The sequence below is a fragment of the Arctopsyche grandis genome, chromosome 8, assembly GCF_051622035.1.
Source record: "Arctopsyche grandis isolate Sample6627 chromosome 8, ASM5162203v2, whole genome shotgun sequence".
Taxonomy (NCBI): domain Eukaryota; kingdom Metazoa; phylum Arthropoda; class Insecta; order Trichoptera; family Hydropsychidae; genus Arctopsyche; species Arctopsyche grandis.
The window spans coordinates 25,722,642-25,749,854 of record NC_135362.1 but is presented as its reverse complement, the minus strand read 5'-3'; the positions used below and the strand labels follow the sequence as shown (position 1 = coordinate 25,749,854).

At 34.5% G+C, this 27,213-nt stretch overlaps 4 protein-coding genes across 7 annotated transcripts in view; 2 read left to right on the top strand and 2 right to left on the bottom strand.

Annotated features, from left to right (window-relative positions):
- The window catches only part of LOC143915157 (uncharacterized), a 510,169-nt gene that overhangs the window by 55,879 nt on the left and 427,077 nt on the right, over positions 1-27,213 (top strand). The window lies entirely within an intron of this gene.
- On the bottom strand, positions 440-9,123 carry LOC143915156 (uncharacterized). Its single transcript, XM_077435629.1, has 7 exons — positions 9,010-9,123; positions 4,259-4,382; positions 3,462-3,614; positions 2,400-2,548; positions 1,838-2,045; positions 753-927; positions 440-682 (listed from the first exon to the last, which is right to left on the bottom strand). Exons 2-7 carry the CDS (start codon positions 4,331-4,333, stop codon positions 564-566), a joined length of 879 nt encoding a protein of 292 aa, XP_077291755.1. The 5' UTR covers positions 4,334-4,382; positions 9,010-9,123; the 3' UTR covers positions 440-563.
- Positions 10,155-16,570, bottom strand: LOC143915147 (bromodomain-containing protein 7-like). 4 transcript variants are annotated; one of them, XM_077435613.1, is made up of 11 exons: positions 16,382-16,570; positions 15,817-15,920; positions 14,394-14,741; positions 13,180-13,380; positions 11,949-12,084; positions 11,727-11,870; positions 11,514-11,654; positions 11,298-11,434; positions 11,021-11,205; positions 10,688-10,866; positions 10,155-10,615 (listed from the first exon to the last, which is right to left on the bottom strand). In XM_077435613.1, exons 1-11 carry the CDS (start codon positions 16,419-16,421, stop codon positions 10,395-10,397), a joined length of 1,836 nt encoding a protein of 611 aa, XP_077291739.1. In that variant the 5' UTR covers positions 16,422-16,570; the 3' UTR covers positions 10,155-10,394. The 4 variants fall into 4 exon arrangements, with proteins under 4 accessions (XP_077291739.1, XP_077291741.1, XP_077291742.1 ...); XM_077435615.1 differs by having other exon boundaries at positions 11,304-11,434; positions 16,382-16,543; XM_077435616.1 differs by having other exon boundaries at positions 10,156-10,615; positions 11,304-11,434; positions 11,949-12,081; positions 16,382-16,534.
- LOC143915908 (uncharacterized) lies at positions 18,952-21,789 on the top strand. The gene is made up of 7 exons (XM_077436729.1): positions 18,952-19,153; positions 19,230-19,391; positions 19,464-19,643; positions 19,863-19,994; positions 20,281-20,406; positions 20,549-20,674; positions 20,839-21,789. Exons 1-7 carry the CDS (start codon positions 19,037-19,039, stop codon positions 21,787-21,789), a joined length of 1,794 nt encoding a protein of 597 aa, XP_077292855.1. The 5' UTR covers positions 18,952-19,036.

Here is a 27,213-nt window from a genome sequence, read left to right as displayed (position 1 = left end):
GCTACTTCGTCGTATTGTTTTACTGGAATTTAATTGAACTTTATTGCAGAAATTACTTAAATAAATCAATATCGGTCAAACATGTACTACCGGTAGTGGATTTTTTTCAGTATTGGAAAATGTTACATAATTTAAAGGTACATCGTTAAAATGGTACATAATTTTGGAATCTCTAGTCCAATAGCTAAGCACCATTTGTATTGTAAAAATCATTAATTTAGTAAAATTGAGTTAATATAAAAATGCTGAAATTGTTTTTGTTGTGAACTTTTCGATTCAATCTACACCTTTCATTACTTACTTTAAATTCGATGAGTAAAACTCTTGCACTCTTTGTAAGCTTCGAAACTTACAGACTTTAATGAATTATCTGTGAAAACGTGTGGATTGAATAAATCGTAGTATTGGAAATTGAATTTCTCGAAAAGAAGAACGAGATTAAAACTTACACTCAAGTCTTTTATTTTGATTTCTATCATGTTTATAACATTTTTATAATTGCATTATATTCATTGATATAAAATGTCCAAATTTAAATAAAATTGTATATAATTCAAAACGATTCATAAATCTGAAGTAATGAATGCGTTACAACTCGTTCTATTAATTGGCATTTCACCGACTATTTTCCACTTGTCGTTTGCAGGATCGTATTCAAACACTGAACTCGATTTCATCCCCCCTGAAAAAACCTTAAAGTTAGACTAAATTCAGGAAATAATTAAAATCACTTTCAGACGGTCAACACTCACCGAAACAAATTATCTTTTCGCCATTATAAATTGCAGCATTTGCACACTCTTTAATTGGCAAACTCATCACTTCAGTCCAGATATTACTCCTGATATCAAATCTTTCCACATTATCTATTGGGGAATAATTTTCCGAGCCACCTATGCAGTAGATTGAATCGTTGACAACAACTGCCTATAAATTTCAACATGTTTATGCATACATAATAATATAAAAGTGCAACTATTGAGGGTTCAAACACGCCACGTGACTCGTAGATCTCAAAAGAGTCTCGGAAACTTCGTTGAAAGATTTGTCTCGTAAGATCTATCCTAGCGTTTCTGGTTTCGATCAATATGGTAGAGACCCTACGAGAGATTCTAGTTGAAAAATCTCTATAAATGTGAACCCATATATAGGTACATATGTAATGAATAGGTAAACGGTGTCCGAAACCGCTCGGTAAAAAAGCGCCCCGACATAGCGCCTCCGACATAACCGCCCCGACATACCGCCCCGACATAACCACTCCAACAAAACGGCCCCGACATTACCGCCCCGACATTACCACGCGACGACAAAACCATGAGAAACATAACCACGCGGTGACAAAACCACCCCAGCAAAAAGCGCTCGGCAACAAAACGACGCCAAAGTATATGAAAAAATTTAAATATCAATTTCAACTTCAACTTCAACATCATCTAAAAAATCGAATACACTGACATATTAATAAATCTTTCTATTTCTCTCGACTCGACTAGGATAAGAGCATGTGTAATAACGTCACCGCATGTGGCCCGATGCTTTACTTAAGTTAACGTTGAAAGCGGGAAATCACTTATGGATTATACTTCAGTTATATTAATCAAATCGAAGTCGAAATTAATATTTTAACTTTTTCATATATTGTGGCGCAGTTTTGTCGCCGAACGCTTTTTGCTGGGGCGGTTTTGTCGGAGCGCGGTTTTGTCGCTGCGCGGTAGTGTCGGGGTGGTTATGTCGGAGCGCTGTTATCTGGCGCGCAAAAATTGAGTACGACGAAAACACATATTTTAGATGTTGTTCAATATTTATAATAGTTAGTTAAAGTTAAAAATCTTACTGCAAATCGAGATCTTTTTGAATTCATTGGGTTGACGATTTTCCACTTTTTTGACTTTACATTGTATACTTCAACTGAATTAAAACTATCTTTGTTATCACGTCCCCCCAACACATATATTTCTTTATTGTAAACTACTGACACGTGATCACATCGTGCCGTTTTCATAGAAGCAGCGTTTTTCCATTTGTTTTTAGTTGGATAAAATCTGAAACAAATCAAAGAAAAATCACCATAAGCATTTCAAAATATAAATATGACCGAAAATCAATATAAATATTTGCGGTTATATTTGAAAGCAGCAGAAGTCTTATTTTCACTTCCAAAAACACTTTTTCAGTTTGACTTTATTCAGAAATTCATATCACTTTTTTTAATTTGATATGTCTAGAATCTTGGAAAAGCAGAATAATCGTATTACAGGCGACCAACATTTTTATGTATTGTTTAACGCAATATATTATATTTAATGTTTTACGAGATATTTCTCGAAATGAAGGAAAGTAAACTTATGCCACTTCCAATTATGTATAACGGCTCAAATATATGTAGATAAACTCACACTTCCACAGTTTTTAATGAATTTGAACCATTCCATCCTCCCATAACAAATATGTGTCCATCAACAACAATTGCTGTTGAACTTTCTTTATTTTCTTTCATCGACGCCAATTCATTCGTCGTTTTCGTCAGCAGATTAAACGAATAAACCTGAAAAAGTCACATGGCATAAAATGTGTCACTTTTTATAAGTGTAAACTTATTTAAAAATTATTTTTCATAAGAGCGTTACGGAAGAGATGTAACGAAAATGTCATTACATGACCTCAAATACGGATAAATCTAATATCAAGTAAAACCTCTGGTTATATTGCTATTCCCCCCCCCCCCCTCCCCCACTTAATCCCTCTTCAATTCCTCCTCATTTTTTAGTTTTTTTTATTTCACGTCAACAAATTTTCACAATTAGAGGATTAATTTATAGCTGATTTTATTTTAAAAGCACTAAAAAATTCCAAGACATTTTATAATCCTATGGACGTAAAAATATGACATCAAATATGAAGGTGCAGTGACTTTAGTGCGTGGGACTTAAGCGCGCTTGATTCGTTGACTTGTCATTGGATATTGAATATTGAATATTGGACAAGGTGCTGGACCCCAGTGCCTTGTCCATACAAACGTATTAGACTTCTCCCTTCCTCAATTATGGCACTAGAGAAATTATTTTTTTAATATGCATTTATATCCACCATAGGCATATTTATATTTTTTTTATTTTTTTGATTAACGAAAAAATGAAATAAATCAAAAATCAAATAATCAATTAATCAAAAAAATATAAACATGCCTATGGTGGATATCTATAGCATATTAAAAAATAATTTCTCTACTGCCATAATTGAGGAAGGGAGAAGTATAATACGTTTGTATGGACAAGGCGCTGGGACCTTTTAAGTCCCACGCGCTATAAACGGGGTGCCAAATATGGATTCTAAGCCCGCTTTGACCCTTAAAGCCCTCGACATGGGGCCACCACCCCCCCCCCCCCCCAACGAATACAGTCTAAGAGACCCTTTCGTTGGAGGCCAAATATGGATATGAAAATTGCATAGTTACGTACCGTATCCATGCAGTGGAAGCCCACATATCCTCCAAATATAAATAGGTTGTTTTCGAATATGACTGATGAAAAATTAGTATTTTTTATGTCTATTTTAAAGTGAACATTCCACTCATTCGATGTTGGATCATAAATTTGGATAAAACCAGATGTCTAAAAAAAGTTAAGATTTTTTTAAAACATACTGTATACAGTAACGGTATCATTCGCTGTCACATACCCAATTGTGACCAGTATTTTTTTATAAATTTTTTTTTCACATATCAAAGCTGTAACTCTTGGGTATTCTTCCATTACTTACTACCGTTCACCATCTATGTACTGCTGGATGAAAAACTCTCCAACATGCTTTTATTCATCTCTGTTTTGCGCAATTCTCATCCATTTCATCCTACACATTTGTTTTTAAATTTCGTCCATCCTTGCGGCCTTCCTTTCACTCTTTTACGTTCTCTCGTCTATAATTCCAGCACTTATTTTGTCTATTATTCTAGCCACCTGACCCACCCATTGTCATTTAAATGTCTCTCTCCACTATATCAACTGCCCTTGTCATACTTCTCAACCACGTATTCCGTTTCATATCTCTCGTTATGCCGAGCATACAGCGTTCCATACTTATTTGAATTCATTCCAGATTTCGAAGCCCAACTTACAATGATCTTTAAAGTAAAAGTTAAAATAAATACTTTTACTCTAAATTAAATCAAAAAACCTGTCAAGAATTGGGTCGTGACAGTGAATGGTGCCGTTACCATATATACAAAGTACAAAAGATAATATTAAATCAAACTCACATCAGAACGCAATCCTCCTCCTACAATCAAGACTTTTATATTTTTTCTTTGGGAATTCGGGAAGCGTAATGCCATACCCAAGAAAATCCTCAGTCACTTAAGTTAATATAATGTTTTCACACACCTATAACAATTCAAGACCATTTTCAGCATCACAGCATTACAAAATATTTTGACAAAAAAAAGAAAATTCTCATCCAACCGAACCATTTTCGAAAAGTTTCCCGGCGAATTTTCATAAACGTTATTTACACGAACGTAATGCGAAAAATGGGGTAATTTTAATAAAGCCTCTCCATCCGAAAACCAGCGTGGAAAGTTAATGCGCAGACGTTTTCGTTTTTCCCGTTATTATTGTTCCGTGCGGCGGCCAAAGCGAATTTGAGCACCACGAATGAGTATAACGACGTGAATTCCCCTTACGGTTTTCCCAGCTTTTCCTCGGCGGAAAAGCGTTTCGGGCTTACTAGCCACCTGTATGTGTGCGTCCGGACAAAATGTGCTACCGCGGAAATTACCGTATTTGAACGAGAACGAGAAAAGCGATCCTTTGTTCTATACGACCAAAATAAATCAAAACAATAAATTATACTGAATTGCTGAAACAAGTACTAAAAATGCCAATTAAAAAATATTAACCAAATTCAAGGTCTCTAGCTACGAGTTTATACCTATAATAGCAAGAGCCGCTATGGCAGACTTAGGGCCGGGCCGCACCGCTCAACTCGCGAACAACTTAGTTGAGGGCGACCAGACCAAAACATGCAGATATATGGGACATGCCACACTCGTCAACTTGTTTGTCGCACACATTTCCATACATTTCTTCGTGTCGCGCAACAAGTCGGCCGACAAAGTTGCACGGTGCGGCCCTGCCCTTAAGAGGGCTGGACAGCCGCGCCTTGTCCATACAAACGTACTATACTTCTCCCTTCCTCAATTATGGCACTAGAGAAATTATTTTTTAATACGCTATGGATATCCACCATTGGGGTGCATCTATCGTTTTATTTTTTTGATTAATTATTTTTTATATGAGCTAGGAGCCGCCAAACATCTATAAAATCGCCTCTTTTTTACACCCACGAAACGAGTCCAGCGTGCTTATTTAACGGTCGATTTAAAAAAAAATACGCCGATAGATGCACAGAAAGTATTTTTCTCATACCGATGATGAAATTTTTAAAAATTGGTCCAGTTTTGGAGGAGAAAATAGTAGAATACGAAACCTCGATTTTGTCAATTTAAAATACGTTTTATCTGGTCGAAGCGCAACTGTCGCATTCACTCAATATATATATATTGATATATATTGTCGCATTCACTCAATATATACATACACTCAATATATATATCGAAGAAAGGAACGGTAACAAAATTAAGGTTTCAGGTGTACAGCCCTCTTAACGAGAGATATATCGAGCTATTTTGTCAAATGACATTGAAAAAAATAATATAGGTCAATTTTCTTAAGAATTCGAACACCAATTAATTTTGTTAAATACGAGATTTTAATTCCTTCAAAAACAGTGACGAGCCCAATTAACCCTTTGAGTGCTGACTTCTTTTCTGTTGAAAGCCCGTCACGCTGAAAATTTCGCCAACATTTCCAAATAGAATTATTTAGAAATCCAAAAGAAAGAAGGCACAAAAATTGTAGCTAATCCAAACAAACCCTAGATCACTACCCTAGATAACTACCACCGAGGATTTCGAGTTTTGTAAAGGTATGTTTATACTCTCTAAATATATCTTGTAACAATATAAAATAAAATTCGTCACATTGCGGTGGTCACAAAGACAATTTTTGCCATGAAAATCGCGAATACACAATATTTGGCACTCAAGTTCTCGTTAGTATGATAGTTATCGTTAGTATGATGGACTTTTCGGGTGCCCGATGTTCTGTTATAGAGATTTTAGAGGGACTTTTCAACGAACCGTTGAAAAGTCCCTCTAATATATCTTGCAACAATATAAAATTAACAAAAGAAGTCTATTAATGAATGTATTTCTCCAAAACTAGTTCCATCTTCTTCATTGTTGTTAAAATGTAATGCTCACAATCTAAATGCCAAGCCAAAATCTAAAATACTCAGCAGTTAGGGATTTCCATCGGGTAATTCTGCTATGGTTATAAATTCAGAAATTCCGGTGTAAATCAGTCTCTATAAATATTGACACGGATTACACGACCCATGTTCAATGCATTTTTTTTTCAATGCTACCTGGAAAGGCTAGTGTTTTTTTTTACTTTTTACATGCTCAAAATACAACGCCTATCGGCGTATTTCAGGCTCGTGGACTAGTTGGCAAAACGCTGATCGGCGTTGTCAGCATTCAAAGGGTTAAGATCACTCAACCGATTTTATGTTGTTATAAATGAGAGCCTTATACATTGGCAGGCAAGTTTGTATTGTAACGTAGAGATTAGGTAATTGGTGCTCGTGTACTGCTGGTTTACCATCTCAAATCGCCTGATCTTGCGTTCGCGCCAAAAAAGGTCTCAGCGTATAAACGAGCCGTATACAACAACCAATAAAGTCTCGCGACCCATCGACCAATGATCTCTCTGTGTTGAGTTTACATGCTGGGGTATAAATATTAAGCGGTTTTGGTCCGTGCTTCATTTGGAGCTAGCAGGCCGATGGATCGAGAAAAATAAACTACCTCTACCACTACTATGCGTCTTTCACTCCAATCTCGGAAACCCTTCTACACGTCTATGCTACACTATTATTAACTCCCATTTTTTACTATTAAATTTACCATGGTGTCATTATCCCAAGGTAATTTGTAATTTATATAAAACTAGTATTGTACATATGTGTACATATTGAAGTACTGTGCATCATCACCCTTATTTATGCATGACCTGTATGTCACCTCCGTGTACCTTGCATGTATATTTGATATAACCTAAACAGTTCACAGGCGCATATTTTTGGCTATTATATTATAACTAGTGTTAGACCCGTTGATTTCAACGGGTGGTTTCGAAATGGAATTGAAACTCGAATAAAAATAAAGTTAAAGATATTGAATCGACTGGTTTCGGAAAGAAATTGATGCACGAATTACGAATGACAAATTACGAAGTGATTACGAATTACGAATTACATTTTGTGTATCGCCGACGCCTCCGGCACCCCGGGGCCTTCGCCCCCGGCGCCTCCGGCGCCCGCAGCGCACCCAGCGCCCCCGATGCCTTCGGCACCCCGGGGGCTTCGCCCCCAGCGCCGCCGACGCCTCCGGCGCCCCCAATGCTTTCGGCACCCCGGGGGCTTCGCCCCCAGCGCCCCCGATGCCTCCGGCACCCCGGGGGCTTCGCCCCCAGCGCCCCCGATGCCTCCGGCACCCCGGGGGCTTCGCCCCCAGCGCCGCCGACGCCTCCGGCGCCCCCAGCGCCCCCGATGCCTTCTGCACCCCCGGGGCCTGAAAAAACTGGGAAACTGAAAAACTGAAAAAATGAAAAAAATGAAAAAAACTGAAAAAATGAAAAAACTGAAAAAATGAAAAAAATGAAAAAAATGAAAAAAATGAAAAAACTGAAAAAATGAAAAAACTGAAAAAATGAAAAAAATGAAAAAACTGAAAAAATGAAAAATGTGAAAAAAAAAAATTTGTTCCCCATACTGGTTGATTCATCATGTTCGGCGAGAGTTAGGACACACACACACACCCACACACACACCCACACACACACCCACACACACACAGATTACCGTCTTTATATATATGATTTATAAACATATTTTATAAAATTTTCTTTATAATGTAAATATTATAAATTCCTTTAAGCGGATCGTTGACTTCCTTAGAAATTGAAAAAGTTGATATTTTCAGTAGCGTTAAAAATTCGCAGTGAAACTTTCAAGTTCGCGTTCATAAGTTAGCCGGTGTATATCCAATATTCATAAGGAAAATTGCAAGGAGGTTGTTCTCAAACTGTCGTAAATTATTTGTCGACAGCATGGTTCGAATTTCTGGAGCTCATGTTGGAAAAACAAAATCTGTTTTCATCAATTATTATTACTAAATATTAATTTTCTATAGCTTGGATGCTTTTGTACGGGTATTTTCAACTGTCTAAAAATGCAAATTAGAAATTAAATATTTATAATTTTTTAATAATATCGCTTAAGCCTAGAAATCCTTGAACTCCGTCGCTCGTGGATCCTGCGGGGATCCATAAATTTAACTGAAAAAAAAGACCGAAATTTTCAAAAATGGATCCCATATACTACATACATATGTATATGTATGTATGAACGCTTAATATATTTATTCTATAGTGAAATGTGGGTTAAGAATCATTGTTCTAATCCAATTATTCGTAATTTTTTTTTATCTTTCGAATCTCATACCCATTATTTATTAAACAAAATCTCTATTCATTTATTTTTTCATTCTAATTTACCAAAAATATAGTATATGTATGTATGTACTTATTTGCTGGAAAATGATAGGTCGAATTTTCACTACAGAAACATTTTTAAAATCATACATAGATGTCTATCGTTCATTTAAACAAAAACAAAGAAAACCTTTTCGCACAGCTTATTGATAAATAAATAAAATTACAACGTTAAGTAGCACAAAATAGCACCAAAAAATATATCCGATTTTATGGAGATGTTATTTAAACCCAACGTTCTAATCCTAACCTTAACTCAAACATCGTGTATTTTGTCGTGGATAGAAAAAAAAGGTGTGCTATTGTACACTAATAGTAATAAAACTGATCCAACCTGGATAGCTGTCTCAAACATCCAAGAAGAAACTAGACAAAGTGCGCACATAAAACTTATTTGACAGCACCGATCTGCGCATGCGCGCCAAAAATTATCTTCTACTTCGATATCAGATATTTTTCAATTTCGAATTACGTATTACCAGAGTATTTCTTTTTAACCCTCCCTCACCGAAGTGGGGTATGCAAGTGCGCCAATTTTTACGTTTTTCGTAATAACTATGTGGTTTTCAAAGCTACATATATTTCACCCTATATTTCTTGTATTCCTAGAATGAACTATAAGAAATTTATTTTAATAGATTTTGTATGATTTAGAAAAGGGGTACATCGTAAAAAAATACATTTATACAATTCTACGTTCCAAAGTATGATTTAAAGGCGATAGCGAAAAGTCATGTTTTCGACTGTTCGCTTGCATATTCTTGTTGATCGATGAATCAATGCGAGAGAAAGAGACAGCTATATTTTCGTAAGCTATTGTTTTCGTCGCTTTCAGCGCGTGGCTATTGAGTCGTGCAGTTGCCTGTTGGCATTACCTATGCGCGTCTGCGTGTTGATGCTTGTCGTTATTTTTTAATACAAAAAGTCAAAAACATGCTCTAGGACTAAAACTTTTTTATATTGATATATAAAATGATTAATAAGATATATATTGAACCCATTTGTATTGAGAAAAGCTATATTTTGATTAAAAAATACTGGGGTCTTACTCGACCCCAGTTCGATCTCGACGCTCCGTCCTTCAAAGGTTAAGAAAAACTTATCTATATATATTCTTTATAAAAATATCCTATGCGTTTGCTTTTTTCAATCTTCAATTTGTTACGAAGAGAAATCACTTAAATTTAAGATAAAATTAAGAATCCTATAACATCGGGGACATTCTGCGCCTCTTGATATTACTTTTTTTACCACTATTAGTTATGGCCAATAACTGTACATTGGCCAGAAATCTAAACAGAAATATACAAATGAATCAAACGAAATATAAAATATTTCCATTATTATCTACATATGTATGGATGTAAAATTGCATGAAAGTGAACCAAGTTTGTAAACAAGCTGTTTATCTGACTTTTTTTTAAATCATTTTACCATTTTTTTTTCATGTGATATTTTCTACACTAAATAAAATTAAATAAATAATACAAAATAATTTTATTCACAAATCATTCTTAAATCAGACAACGCAATAAGACTTGTATTTTATTAAATTGTAATGTACAACATTAATAAAATCTTAATATATAATATAAGTAAAATACTTCTTGAATGTCAAAACAATCTTTAAAAAAATAATCAATTTTTTATCAATATTACAAATATAGATACAATTATTTATACTACTTATGTATGTATGTATGTATGTACATATAAAAATCAATTCGCTTTAACAAATTCCGACTCCTCAGACTTGACATCCTCAAGATACTTCCTATCGGACGATTCGCTTTCACTTTTCACACTATTATCTTCATTTCCAGAATTTTGCGCGTTCTCAAGAAGAGTCAGGTGATTGGCGTTCTCCTTCAAAAGCTGATCGGCCATGAGAGCGTGCTCCGGAGATATCTCATGCAGCTCCTCCAAGGTCATAGGAGTGTCTGAAACAAAACACTCATCTGTGAAACATTGTGATACACTACATACATATGAGCTTCGGACACAATGTGTACCTAGATGTGCGAGGGTTACTCCCATCGCTTTTCGGATGCTCGTCAGCGAAACCACATGCTGCGGCTTGACCTGAGATACCATCTCCTTCAAATTGTGAACCACGGTCCTAGCTGTCTCCTGTTCCAACAAAGAGGGCTTCGCTACATTGGAAAGATGGGGAGGAATAGGCTGTGACAATCTATAAAAAAAATTATACAAATTATGTCAAAAAATAGACATTTATTCCATTTATGATATATGCAGTAGCGTCGCCGCGAGTTCTACTATATTATAGCGATCCCCGAGTTCTACTATATTATTATATGCTTCATAAAGATTAAAGATTAACAAACCTTTCCTTTTGTTCATTTTCTAATTTTTTCAAAGCTAAAACGTTTTGATGCAACGAATGCTTCAATCCAAAGTCTTGCTGAGAAACTACAATATCGTCTTCGATATCGGCCAAAAAGTCAACGTCGATTCCGATCTCCGACAACGTTTTCAACTGGTCAATATCGACTTTAACATCAGAATAATTCTAAAAACATAAAATAACAACACGGTTATCCAACTGTAACGCAAAACATTTATTTTTTTGCGATGCAAATATCCCGCAAGTATAAAATTTACGTCTACTTGTTTGTCAGGCGAGTTCCTCGACGAGTTACGGCACGGAAACAGCTCTTCCATATTGTAAATACAGTTCCAAGGAGATTCTGTCGAAAACCTAAGCAAGGTGTCATTGGCTGATATGCCCGTTTCTTCACCTGAAACATTTAAAAAAGATGCTCTCATCCTACTATGCACCATAACAATTTGCAATAACCTGCCAGAATATGCACCTACCATAAATATGATACAGAATATGAGATTCTTCTTTGGAAATAGTAGCAAACGTCGAGTCATAACTCGGAGCGTACGATCCGAAAGCGCCATAATTCAACGGCTTCACACCTTTCACAGCATTCCGTCTATCTTCTTTAAATCCTAAAAACACAACACAACACTTCAAATAGGATTCCAGCGAATTATATTTATATTCAATAAGCAACAGCGAACCTTGCAACGTTCCCGTTCCGTGAGCGATCCTACCAGTGAAGACCCCAAGAGAAACCGGCCGTTTATTACTAGCCGGAGACATTCCATCATTGTCGACGAGGACTTGCAGCGACGTGAAACCCTCAGCATCCATTCTTGGAAACGCTAAACAGAGACAAATATCGATTTCAATACGAAGCTAGATTCATCTTCATAGCGATTATGAACCATTAAAAATGTAACCTTTTTTCGCCAGACGTTTGCGATGCTGTTCTCGTACAGCTTCCATTTTTAATTTGACCATATCGTCGGCACTCAGCGGCTCTTTCGTATCGTCTTCTTGGCTCTCTCTACTAGAGTTTCCATTTTTCAATGCCTTCTAAAACATAGTAAAAATTATAAGTTCACAATGATCAAATAGATTTCATACTATATGACAAACTCACTATTATGTATATTAAATTCAAATATTCATACGCACTACAGGCAAAATTTTATGATTCGTTTACATCACAGATTAACAGACTAATCATAAGATTGAAAACAAAAAACAAACGCAAATATGTACTCGAAAGTAAACAACGACAAAGTTTCTGATGATAATATAATTTGCAAAATATGCATGATATGATTTAAAAAGCAATTATGTATGTATATATATACAGCGAAATGATTTCATTTTGAAGCAAAATCGCAGTGAACCAAATTTTCATATCTATAATATATTCTATAATATTTTCACCCAATACAATAGTTATTTTATTGAAAACATTACTGGAACTTTCGTTTTATATAATCTTCGGTTAAAACCTGGTGTTTTTTTTTTTTTTGTATTACGTACATATTTATATTTAAAGAGCTAATAAATATATTTAACTTAAAAAATATGCTACTGGATACACTAAAATACTCCATGCTGTTTCAAAATATGCGCAGTCGTTGAAAAATCAATGTAAGCATGTGACTTCTTAATTATTATTCAATTAAATTGGGTGGTATATTTTTTTTAATTGTTCATACCTTATACTTCCCTGCTGGTCTTGGCGGCTATCATAATATAACAAAATAGAAGTTAATTCTTAACGTATTCATTCATTTAAAAACTACTTATTTTCCAGTGAGGACTTTAGAGCAACTTAAAGAGAAATGAGTGTGCCGAAAGAACAAAACAAATATCATGAACACAAACGATGATAGTCAATGGTACAAAGCGAACATATGGCCATAATCAACATAATCAACGAAAGGTGCATAAAAGAAATATCACAATATTGATAAAATGCAAATACAACTTGACCTTCCAATTTTCAATTGAAACAACACCTCATGTGAAAGATTCCCTTCCAATCAACCAATCGACTCGTTTAATATATATTCTCATTTTACACACAAAACTGGACTTATACAATAATAAAAAGTAATAAAAAGCATTCGAAACGGTCTCGAGCGTCAAACGTTGACGAAATACACTCACCACATCCATTTTTCCCATATCGAATCCCAACTCTCTTATAGGAATCTCGTACATGTACGTTAAAATACTTCCGAGCGGACGAAGCTTAGCTGGAGTCAACTGTCGCATACCTAAATGCAAAAGCTTCCGAGCGGCTTTATGATAAACAGTCCCACTTTTATTATACTTCACGGCATTGTTGCACATCAGCTTGAAATCACTCTGCAAAAATCAACGAGATAAATCTACCCAATTCAATTATTTCTAATCACAACAATATCATGTATATATATGTATGTATGCATTACAATAGTGTGGGAAAGATACTATTATACGATTAACATTTTAAAGATATATTCATTTATTATGAATATTTTCTATTAATTTGTTAATTTTCAAGCATAGATATAGAATACCATAGATACGCCCTGACGCTCTAAGCCGATCACCCTGTTGGACCATGCACACACAAAAAAAAGTACAGATCATGCACACTCTCTCTCAGTAGCTAGTTAGCTTCTAAGTAGGAAGCTCGATTGACATTTTTCGAAAATGCCAACGTGTTCAGTGAAATTCTGTTACAATTACTCAAGAAAACATAAAAAGGCGGATGGCATCACATATCATAAGTAAGAATCAATATATAATGTCTTCAATTATAGTAGTATTTTAACATATTATGAAATATCGGCGCGATGTATGTACTGATGGAACAGCGGTCGACAACCTCTGCCACAGGTGTCACTAAATGCACGCGTATATCTTGTTGGCACTGAAGGAAATTCAGAAATCGACATTAAGTTTAAAACTACAAACAATGAACTAAATATTAAAGTGTCAGCTTTAAAATTGATCCTTGTGGAAGTTACTAATGTTTAAATATTGTAATAGTTAATGATGGTTTTATTATAGTAACATACATTTATAGTTTAATATAGTGTGTATAGCTAAATATTTTTTTCTTAATATGGCTTTATCAGTTTGGTTTACTAAATAAAGTTATAAATAAAATAAAACTTCAGTGCATGTACATATACATAAACTGTACATAAACTAGTTGCTGACCACTGCCGACCGCTGCGTCCTTCTTTTTTTTTCACAGTTAGTGGCGACAAGATCTTCAACGAAATTTGTATGTAATGGCATATCTAGGTTATTCTACATCTATGTTTTCAAGATACAAATCGTTTTATTGTTTCCGACCCACCGTTTATAATACAAACACGTCCACTTACGATGAAGCAATTCAACGATCTATACATATTGTCATCTATTTTCTGTTTCATCGTAGAAAAATCCATAGGACGTTTAATTATAGTGGAATAGTTGGGTGCGTAGTTGTCAGTAACGGGCCATGCGAAAAATTGGTTTTGATCTTTCTTTTCTAAATTTCTCAATAGATGTTCTAAGAGTCGTGATAGCGGTTTTCTTTTCTGGCGTTGATTTAAAACGCACGATCGAGGTTCCCTTCCGGCGGAGTGTCCTGGCGAGTGTGGTGTGGGACTTCCTAGGAAACTCAAATTGCGTTTACTGTTCGCATCTTCAGATTCGGAATCATCGTCATTGGAACCTTCGGACTTGATCTGAAATAATTACAAAAAAAAAATCAAATACCACCCATAGAGTGTACATATGTATATGTAAGTAGGTTTAAATATGCGAAAAAACCACTCAGAAAGTTTTATATGCATATTATGATCAATTTCAAATGTGAAGGCAATATAGAGTTATACGCCATTGATCAATGTTTTGCTGACCCAAATACTTCATTATTTTCATTTGCATGTTTCATGTTCCAAACTGAACCAATGTAACTGTTTAACAGTTCTCAGCCCTTTGAATGCTGACCAACGCCGATCGGCGTTTTGCCAACAAGTTCATGAGCCTAAAATACGCCGATAGGCGTTGTTTTTTGAGTATGTAAAAAATAAACAAGAATACTACACGCTAAGTCTTTCCTGGTAGCATTGAAAAAAAAATGCATTGAACATGGGTCGTGTAATCCGTGTCAATGTTTATAAAGACTGATTTACACCGGAATTTCTGAATTTATAACCATAGCAGAATTTCTCGATGGAAATCCCTAACTGCCGAGTGTTTTAGATTGTGGCTTGGCATTTAGATTGTGAGCATTACATTTTAACAACAATGAAGAAGATGGAACTAGTTTCGGAAAAATACATTTATTAACAGACTTCTTTTATTTTAATATTGTTGCAAGATATATTTAGAGAGTCTAAACACACGTCTATAAAACTCTAAATCCTCGGTGGTAGTTATCTAGAGTTTGTTTGGATTAGCTACATTTTTAAACCTGCTTTCTATTGGATTTCTATGTAAATAATTCTAGTTGAAAATGTTGACGAAATTTTCAACAGAAAAGACGTCAGCACTCAAAGGGTTAATAAATAAGTTAGACGAATAATTTTTGTATTGTTTTGACCCATATAATGATTTATTTGGTTTGGCTCAAAACCATTAGGTAAATTTACAATACGAATAAAACATACATATTGTAACGCTTATGACAAGTTTACTTTTTAAGCCACATGAGACTTGTTACATTCCAAATTTAGACCATATTCACCAATAGCGAGTACACATCTTCATGGTAACTCCATAAATGATTTTTAAGCTAATCCCAAAATCGCCACTTACCAAGTCGATTTCTCGTCGACGTTTTCGATTCCGTTTCTTTTTACCATTAATTTCTTTCATATCCTCCGAAGGCGATAACATATCTGCATCGCTCCCGTCTTTATCTAAATTAACAAAAAATAAGTTGAATTAAAATATTTCGAAGCACACAAATAAGATAAATCAGGAATCGACATTTGGCAAAATGTATGACAAAATATTATAGTTCTGAACTGAAAGTTTAATCATTGAAAGGATTCAAAACATTTTCCTTTTGATTTATTTGTTGCCGTTTATCAAAAGACAGTTTCTGTCTACATACTTTATTAAAATGTGAAATCTTAAACTGGAATTTTTCAATTGTGTATAGGTTATGTTGCGTCGTATCACAAATTGCGTCAAAACCAAACGTCAAACTGAAATTTTGGCGCGAAATTTTGCCGATTAAAAACAAGTGACGCGAATTCAAATAGAATATATGAAATATTTGACTTTTCGCATGCGCGAACTTCACAGCCGATATTCTAGGATTTGGAGTACGCGAGGTGATGCATTGAGGATTTCAAAAATTAGACAAATCACTCACCGTCATTCCTGTCTGTGTCGCTCTTCGAAAACGAGTCCATTGTGTCAGTTTTTCTGTAAAAATCGATCAAATACAAACGTCGGACGAGAAACGAGAGGACGCCGTCACCACCGGCGCCCTCGCGCGGTCGTAGCGCCGCGCATTCAAAGCATGACTATAAACGCTATATGCATTGTCAGTTGTCACATCGAATTCACGCCATATTTACATTTCCAACAGGTCTCTTTCCAAGAGAACGTGTCCTTTTTTGACAGAATTTTTTCGTTCTCTCACTTTTGTTAAAATATATGTCTTTTTAAATGCAAAATATAGATTCAGCCGACTTTTAAACATATTATAATGACTAAGAATTTACGATTTGTTAATATAAATATTTCAATAAATGTGTATTTTTTAAATTAAATAAAATCTTTAAATGTATTGAAAAAATATTAAAGGAGCGCCAAATTCGATATTTTCCAAGGGTGCCAAAAACGGTAAACGGACTACTAGTCATATGTGAACTGGTAACAGGATAACCGGTCGCTGTAGATCGGTCACACGTCGTCACCCGTCACACTAAAACTGGTCGCAAGAAAACTGGTCACACCCAAAAACTGGTCATGAGAAAGCTGGTCGAATTTTTAGAATTCTATAGAGAACCACGATATTAAATCATTAACCGTTTGAACGCCACAAGCGCCTTAAGGCGCAAACAGCTGTATCTGCCATACGCCACAAGCGCCTTTAGTCGCGAGCTCTTTGACGAACGATATCTATTAAATTTATTCGAAAAATTTATGATATTTTCATTTAGTGTTGTAGTGACATCTATCCTTAACCCAAATATACAATATAACCGCAGTGGGTAATCAAATTAAAGTAGAAATCCGTTTTACTCAGATGACAGTCGGCTCCCATACAAACAATGACATAAGAATGTGGCCACCATATCAAATATTTCAAAAGCGAAGAAGCCAATTTTAAACGTATTACAATAATCCGTAGGGATCATTTTCCGGTGGCTTTCAATGGCTTTTAGGCTAAAATTATAAAATCGTAAATTATTCGTAAATGCCCTTTTATACTTTTAGAGGTATCGTCAAACATTGGTTCTAGGAAATAGTATAAAAAAATTCAAATTTATTTTAAAAATGTGTATATCATGAAACAAAAATGTTTTCTTCTTTTAAATAAACATTTTATGGTCGGTAGTCGGTATCAAATTGCAACTAATATGCAAAAACGGGGGACACGTGCATATTCTTTTTTATATATTCGACAAAATTCATCCAGATTTTCAATGCAGTTTGTTGTTGAACGCTCTAAGAATTGGATGCTTTACACAATTGACTTCCAAATAAATTTTTCCGTGGTCGAATTATAATATCACTATAATTAGTCGGTTCTTTTTCTTTCGTAATAAAGTGAATTATTTATATTTTCACCATTTGAAGATAAAACCATGACAAAATAAGAGTGGCTATTTTAAAATTTCCTTTGTTTACACGTATATAATAATAACATAAGATATGAATATAGCACTTGTAACGCGACGTTTTCCCATCGTCCCATAGGGCAACACTCGCCCTTTATTTCGAGTGGCCACCCAGGGAAAATCTACATAGGCGCACGCGCAGGTGGCGCGCGGCCTATTCCACGCGAACTCCCGTCGAAGAAAGATCTCTCCTGTGCACGTCTCCAGGGGGAGACGGGGCCGAGAGATCCACCGCCATCTTGCTGAAGAACCGCCACGAGGTCGAGTGTAGCATCACTCCCTCCCCTGAGTTCCAGCCCAACTTCCCCTGCATTCCTCACGCTGTTTCCGGAGAAACCTCAGCCGTGAGACCGACGAGGAAGCTGTTATCAACGCAGACGACTTGCCGTCAGGAACCTCCCCGACTATATACATTTATATAACTATCCCAAGGTTAGTCCACGTTTCCACCTAACTTGACTCTTTGGAAGAATAACGACGTATCACGCCCTCTGCATAAAGACGCGCGTAATATCGTTCATTACACACTATGTATTATAAAAAAAATAATTAATTATTTTTTCTAAATTGTTATAATAATATATAATTTACCTTTTTATTACATATATGTATATGTATATATTTTTAAAACAAATATACATACAAAATTGTATATGAATAAATGCATAAGCGAAAACGAATACATTTTAGACTTAAGTTTATGCGATCGTATCGTAAGACACCAAATGATTGACAATACCTGTGACCCAATTTTTTTTAATGAATTTTTCCGGGACTACCCTTCGACAAACGAGGCATGAAATTCGTTGCTAGCTAGAAAAAACGATATTTTATTTAGTGTTGATTTCAATTTATTTGTGATAAGGAAAATTGGTTTGTAGTGATAGCAACACTAAAAGTTTGAAAAAAAGTAACGAATTTTGATCTGAAAAAAATTAATGTGGTAGTTGTAATAGTCCTTGTTTTGGGAAAAATAACAAAAAAAATATATTATTACGTCTTAATACTTAAATTAATTCCCGAAAGTTTGGGCGCGTGCGTGAATGTGGCGTTTGACGGCTGGGCAGCTAAGCGGTTAAAACAAGTTCTCTTTTCTTCCCAGCTGGCAACCCTGACGGAGGCTGGCAGTTGCAGATGACACGTTGAGCGGTGCGTTATTGTTGTTTCTTGTTTTCGAGATGGAGGGCAGACTTGGTGAGGGCCTTTGCCCTGCTCCAGCCGAGTCTTCTTCCACTGGCTTCCATGACAATCCTCTTCCACTGGTTCAACGGATTCCTTCCTGCTGTCAGCTGCGGGTCGGTTAAGCTTTCACTTTCTTTTTAACCATTTCTATGTCAATATTCAGTCTCATTACTACTTTTTCAATAGCAGGTTAAGAAAGAAGATGAACTGTCAGCTACAATATGTCCAGGTGATAATCCACCAGCAACTGGTTGTAATTCTCCTGTCAATGATGATATACATGAACAAAATGATAAATCGAGTGCATTCGAATGGAGTGAATCAAAACAAAACATCTGTCCCATTAAAAATGTGAATTTATCACTAAAAAAAACACAAAATATTACGCATTTAAAATTATACAACATTCTTTTTATTTTACAGACGTGCGGAGGTAAAGTTACATCAAGTGATTTCAAAATGGAAAATACTCACGACATTGAAACTTCGTTACCAACAGATTCTATTTGTAAGAAATATCTCTCAGATTCTGAATTAAGCCATGAAATTAAATTCGAACATACATCGGATAGCGATTCTACATTACAACTGCACCAAGAAAATGTAATACAATATTGGAATAAGAACATTGTTCAAAATCACAAAAGATTTCATTCTAGTGAAAATGTCATACAAATGTCTGGTTAATGTCATTTGTCTTAAACTAAAGACTTTTCACACCTCCAAAATTTCATACTGTCGGAGAGCCTTACAAATGTGATATTTAATCAGAACCACAACCTTTTGCTTTGTCATTAATTAGTCTTGTTGCTACATTTTCAGTTGCATGTTAAGACAGAATATGAATTGCCAGCAACAGGATGTAATTATCCTGCCAATGATAATCTATATACACAGGAACCGAGTACCTTAGAATGGAATGAATCTAAGCAAAACTTGTCTTCGATTGAAAATGTGAGTTTATGAACACAAAAAAACTAAAAACAGTAAACTCATTTAAAATTATAGAAAAAAAATGTAACACAATTCGAATATGAAAATTGTTCTAAATCATTTGCTACAAAAAGTAGGCTTGCAAACCATTAAAGATCTCATTGTAGTGAAAATACCAATCACACGCTATCTATAGCCTTTTCACACATAAATATTTTCATACTAGTGGAAAGCCATACAATATGATATATGTACAAAAACGCTACCTTTTGCTTCGTCATTGATTTTTCTCATTTGTTGATTGCAGATTAAAACAGAATATGAATTGCCAGCAACTGGTTGTCATTATCCTGTCAATGATAATTCATATAAACAGGAATCAAGTGCCGTCAAACGGATTGAATCTAAGCAAAACTTGTGTTCTATTGAAAATGTAAGTTCACCAAAAAAAAAAATAAAGTAAAAACACTGGCCTTTTCATACTAAGGAAGAAAAGTACAAATGTGATACTTGTACGAAAACACCACCTTTTGTTTTGTCATTAATTAGTGTCATTGCTACCTTTTTGTTTGCAGGTAAAGACAGAATATGAATTGCCAACATCAGATTGTAATTATCCGGTAAATGATGATTTATATAAACAGGAATCGAGTTCCTTCGAACGGATTGAATCTAAGCAAAAATTGTGTTCTATTGAAAATGTGAGTTCATCAATAAAAAAAAACTAGCTTTTTCACACATACAAATTTTAATACTAACGGAAAAACGTACAAATTTGATATATGTACAAAAACACCACATTTTGCAAAAAAAAACACAATATTATACACATTTTTTATTATACAACCCTGTTTTTATTTTATAGATGTGCGGAGGACAAGTAACTAGAAGCGATTTCAAAATAAAAAATAATGACAATATTGGATCTATATTACCGACAACTTCCAATTATAACAAATGTCCCTCGAATTCTGAATCAAGCCATGAAATTCATTTCGAACATGCATCGAATGACATTGTGAGCCAGATGGTGTCTCATACTAAAGAAAAGCTGCATAAATGTAGTATTTGCAAAAAATCTTTCACACGAAAATATCATCTTTTCAAACATGAATTACAAGTTCACGTTCAAGAAAAACCTTACAAATGTGAGATTTGTTCAAAAGGATTTATCCTTAAATATGACCTTATGATACACGAACGTGTGCATACTGGGGAAAAGCCATACAAATGTAATATTTGTTTGAAATCATATCCTCGAAAACATCTGCTTACAACGCATGAAAGATCTCACAGTAGCGAAAGCCTGTACAAATGCAATATTTGTTTAAAATCGTATACTCAAAAATCTCAGCTTTCAAAGCATGAAAGAACTCATAGTGGGGAAAGGCCTTTTAAATGTGATTTATGTTCAAAAGATTTTGTTCAAAGAGATAACTTTATGAGACATGTAAAGGCGCATACTGCTGAAAAGCTGCATAAATGTGATATTTGCTTTAAATCATTTGCTAGGAAATCTGACCTTGTTTCACATAAGTTATATCATCTTGATGTAAAACCGCACAAATGTACCGATTGTTCACTGTCATTTGTTCAAAAACATCAGCTTACAAAACACAAAAGAACTCATACTGGAGAAAAGCCATTCAAATGTGACATTTGTTTTAAATCATTTGCTCTGAAATCTTACGTAGTGATACATAAAAGATCACATTCCGGAGAAAAGCCGTACAAATGCAATATTTGTTTCAAATCTTTTGCTAGCCAATCTAACTTTCAGAAACATTTCAAATCTCACACTGAAAAAAAGTGTTAATATATAAAATCTTCGTCTTATCCTATCCAACTTATCAATGAAATCATTGCTGCTGAGCCCGATTGTAATATTTTCCGCCTCAGCGAGCGGTACGTGACGATTGGACGATGAGGACGATCGGTCGACAGGTTTTACTCGCCACTGCGACTACTGGGCGACGTGACGGGTGGGCACTGCGTTATTTCGACAACTCGGCGACAGCCCGCTGGTGAAGTGGATGCCAAGCTTACGTAAACTCTGCGTTTTGCAAGGAACGACTACATCACGAAATCACGTAAGTTGGCGTGATTTATTTATAAATAACGAAAACCGAAAACTACAGATACTGAGATCAAAGGACTATTCTGGACTTCCATTGACTTTTTTACTAACGTCTTCTTATTCAGGTATGTGTAATTTTTAACTCATGTTTATGTAATCTAAATAATCCAAATTGTTATTATAACTTTAAAGCCTCATAAATCTTTAACAAACAAATGTTATATTTTAAAACTACCAATTCCGAAATTAAATAATTTAGCGCTTAAGAGGGCTGGACAGCAGCGCCTTGTCCATACAAACGTACTATACTTCTCCCTTCCTCAATTATGGCACTAGAGAAATTATTTTTAGTATGCTATGGATATCCACCATTGGGGTGCATCTATCGTTTTATTTTTTTGATTAATTATTTTTTATAGGAGCTATGAGCCGCCAAACATCTATAAAATCGCCTCTTTTTTACACCCACGAAACGAGTCCAGCGTGCTTATTTAACGGTCGATTTTTAAAAAAATACGCCGATAGATGCACAGAAAGTATCTTTCTCATACCGATGATGAAATTTTTTTAAAAATTGGTCCAGTTTTGGAGGAGAAAATAGAATACGAAACCTCGATTTTGTCAATTTAAAATACGTTTTATCTGGTTGAAGCGCAACTGTCGCATTCACTCAATATATATATTGATATATATTGTCGCATTCACTCAGTATATATATCGAAGAAAGGAACGGTAACAAAATTAAGGTTTCGGGTGTATAGCCCTCTTTATTAATACAATAATGTAAGATTGTGTTGGTGAAGTGAATGATCAATAAAAAAAATTTTATCCTGCCCTGAAAAAACTTGATTTTAGATTTATGAGGTTTAAAAGTTATGTAATCTATGGATATGGGATGCTGCAATAAATTTTCAAGTTGCAAGTTGAAAAAGGCTGAGCATGGCAAATCAATAAATGTTCGAAAAATTTATTACCCCTATACTTCAATATATAATATTTGACTGTCTTGTAGAATTAGGATTTTTTCTGCTATTCTACACACATGAAATTATGTGGATCATTAGATCAAATTATAAAATTAGTATTTTTTATGTTATTCTAAATAGATAAACTAAATCCACGTTCATAATCGGCTCTTGATGATTGATGGCTCTTTTATTATTATGTTTCTATTTTTTATATTAGATAAGTCTACGTGACATTTTAATTAACATGAAGCTTATTTTTATTTTTAGTTTTTATTCTTTCGAAATGGATAATTCCATGATATTAAGCAAAAGGAACAACCCAAAATATGCATGAAATGGTTACATGTACATATGTTAAAGACAAAATCAGTCGAGATGGTTCCATTCAATTTTGGAGATGTGAATATAAAAACCATGGATGCAGAGGAAGACTTGGACATGGACGCTGATCAGAGATGGGTCATTGATCTCGGAAAAAGGTCAACATACATGCTGCAGTTCTAGGAATGCGGCTAAAGTAATCGCACTCCAAGTTAATACAGCAGCCAAAAAATTACCTAATGCAACAATATATAACCCACTCCAAATAAGAACGCTTGTTCTTGAAAATATTCCTTCTGCGGTTAACTACCGAATCATGATTCTATGCGAAGAAGCATACTTACAAAGCATAACAAGAAGCATAGCATACAAAGGGCTAAAAATTCAAATTTCCCCAATGAGTACAGATTCTAGGGAAACAATTTTAATCCCCGATTCATATGCAAAATATGAATTCAGTCCATCAGAATTTGAGCGGTTTTTGCTGGCTGATTCTGGATCAGAACAACTCGATCCATTACGCATTTTGATTTTTGGCCGTGAGAGTCACATATCATGGAGCCAAACCATGAAGGAACTCTTCATGGATGGCACATTTTTGCTTTCTCCTCCAGCCTTTGCGCAGATATTCGTAATTTTGGCGAAAAATGATGGAGGCCATGGTTTCCCTATATTGTATTGTTTATTACCGAACAAAACCATGGCGACTTACATTAAACTATTTCATATGTTACGTGAAATGAGGCCAGCCCTTAGTCCCGATAACATATATGTAGACTATGAAATCGGAATTCACCAGGCTTTACGGATTGTGTATCCTCAAGCCCATATAAATGGTTGTTTCTTTCATCTTGTGCAAAATCTAAGAAAACATTTATCTTCGTGCAACCTTTTGCACCTGTATAATTCAGATGTGCAATTTGCCACTTAAATGCCAAGATGGTAACATCACTAGCGTATGTTCCAGAAAGAGATTTGCTACAGGCAATTTCCGAATTGGAGAGCCATTTACCACAGTTTCGGTGGAAATAGAAACCATCCAAATCTGTGGCTATTTATAAATGGTTTTCATTTTCTTGGTGTTTGTGTGTATTTAATTTTTTTTTTTTCGTTTTATTGCATTTTTAATTTTTATGTTTTGATGTATAGTTATTTTCTTGGTTTTGGTGTCTTTCATTTTCTTTGTTTAATTGTATTTTTCATTTTCTTGTTTTATGTATTTTTCATTAATAAATTAATTTTTTTAATGAATTTATTGTTTCATTTAATTTTTATTAATATGTATACCTATATTGCATTCATGGTAGAAAAAGTTTCTTCGCAGAGGTAAGTAGAATCGAAAAAATTCTTAAATATGCCACACAACTCCACAAACATGGATATTTTTCTTCACAGTAAATTCCAATAACTATTTTGAGAGGTTTTAATTTCAAAAATATTTCGCATTTTAATTGAAGTATTTCATCCTCAACTAGTATTTGGTCTACATCCAAAAATTATTTTAATTTGTTTGATATTTCTTCTATTTGTATTTCATCATTGAATGGGAATGACATGAATAATATTATATCCTCTATTTTTGTAAAATCTTCTATCAAACTCATTTCGTAACTTATTAGAGCATATTGATCATATTCATGTGAGTTTCTATCTGTAGATATGGCAGCCATATTTTCGAATTTGCATATTTGAGCTGGGCTCGTAAAAACTGACTTTCGACATTGTATTTTTGGTGATCAATTTAATACTCTCTATTTCTTCAGCCATGACCTTAATTTTTTCATTATAATCATCTGCTTCATTTTTTTACCATTCATTTGACTAAAAAAATAACTGAACTTAAATAAAGTATACAGTTAACATTAAAAAAGGAAAATGTATACAAAACGTGTTTAAAGTATTGTCTAACATTCGAGAGTTTTTTTTATAACTTTCTATTGTAGGGAGATATTTTCGTCATCACAATTGAGTCTTAAATGGTCAGTTTATTGTTCTCAAAAACATACCCAACTAACAACAAACATTGGAGCGAGAATAAACCTACGTATTTATTTTTTTCCTGTATAACTGTAATCAATTCAGCTGCAATTTGTGTTTTTTAATTATTATTTAGTCGATTAATAGAGCGACTTTCATCGGTTTTCGAGGATGTTATGTGTATATCTAAAAATAATGAATAATGTATATCTAAAAATATTATTTTACTTGCGGCCCGCCGCTCATTTTTAATTTCTAATGTGGCCCTTCATCCAAAAAGTTTGCCCAGACCTACTGTACATTGTGGCGGCTCGCTATATGACATGGTCGAGTTTGGTTACCTTCCTGCGAGTGGGGACCAACTCGGCTGGGTTCGGAGAGCGGCTACTCACTCTGCTTTCAGCTGTCATAAATAAAACACGTGCATTCAACATGCCAGTCGTCTCATTCGTTCATCCCCCATAAAATTAATATTAGAATAATATACTACTATGATTACTAACAAAATTAAATTAAAATTTTAAAATAGAAAATGATCAGTAGATCAGTAGCTATTAATATAGATATAAGATGTATTGTGAGCATAATTTCGTAATAATAAAAAGCATTCAAAAATTACAATCAGATAAAAACAATAGGATACTCCGCATTGTTTACAAAAAAAATGAACCCAAAATGTCATTCATAACGGGAGCAGGTAAACAAAATTACCACTAACACGAAAACCATGTGAAATGCAAAGGAGGTATGTAAAGATAGCTTCGAGTAACGAGTGTGCGATGAGCAGGGACTGTATGTGTGTATCAATATTTCTTCTAATTTTTTAGATTTTATTTAATGTTGTTTTTATATAAGTAATTATAGTATGTATGTTTTTTATGTATTTGTATTTTTATATTTAGTTGAAATATTGCTTCAAAAATGAATAACCTTACATGACAATAAATGAATAATTAATAATACATTAATTATTAATTATTCATTTATTTAATTATTTTCAAAAATAAATTAATAATTTTATTTTTGAAAAAAAATAGAAATGGCCCCCACCCTGCAAATTTTCTGGATCCGCCACTGTTTGTGTCCTTTTTTCCTCAAATTTTTAGGAATATAAGGACACAAAACAAAATTCGTGAATTAAAAATACGTACAAGTTCACACATACCGGTTATGAGAGCATTTTCGATACAATCTGAGCGCAAATATAGAGAAAATTACACAAGACAAAAGTTGTGTATAATAAAAATAATGAAATATTTAAAAAAAAAAAAGACCACTTCCGGTTTACAAATTCTGACCAACACCTTATCAATTCTAAGTTAGTACATAAAAAATACAAATATAAAATTTCAGCTTCATACGTTCAGGGGTGTGGAAAATATCGTGTAGTCACAACATTTTTTACTTTTCTGAGAAGAAAATAATCCCACTTCCGGTTTATTAACTTTAGTGATTTTTATTATTTTCATCACATTGATACAAGAATTATACTTGAATATGTTTATGAAGAGAACACATGTTTAAGGGGACGAAAAAAATAGTGGAAGAAAAATCGAACAAGAGTTAACTGCCACTTCCGGATGACGGATAATTATGATGATGATCCGTGACTTCAATAGTCGATATGATGTACAAATTCCCCCCTCCCCACCCTTCAGTTTTCGGGCGCGCCATTCTAGAGACCAGATGAGACTCTCTTCGGACACAGTTAAGATCGGTTCTACCTGTACCAGGTAGAGTGCCGCATCCCCAATAGTCGAACAGAATTTTCCGCCATCTTGTTGGACAAATAATAAGAAGTCGTCTCCATAGAGAAGGGACGTCACCACAGCCCATTGTCGTCGAGAGCTGCCTATCGTGACCTCCAGCTCCTCTCCGGTCAGCTCGTACTGCTGGC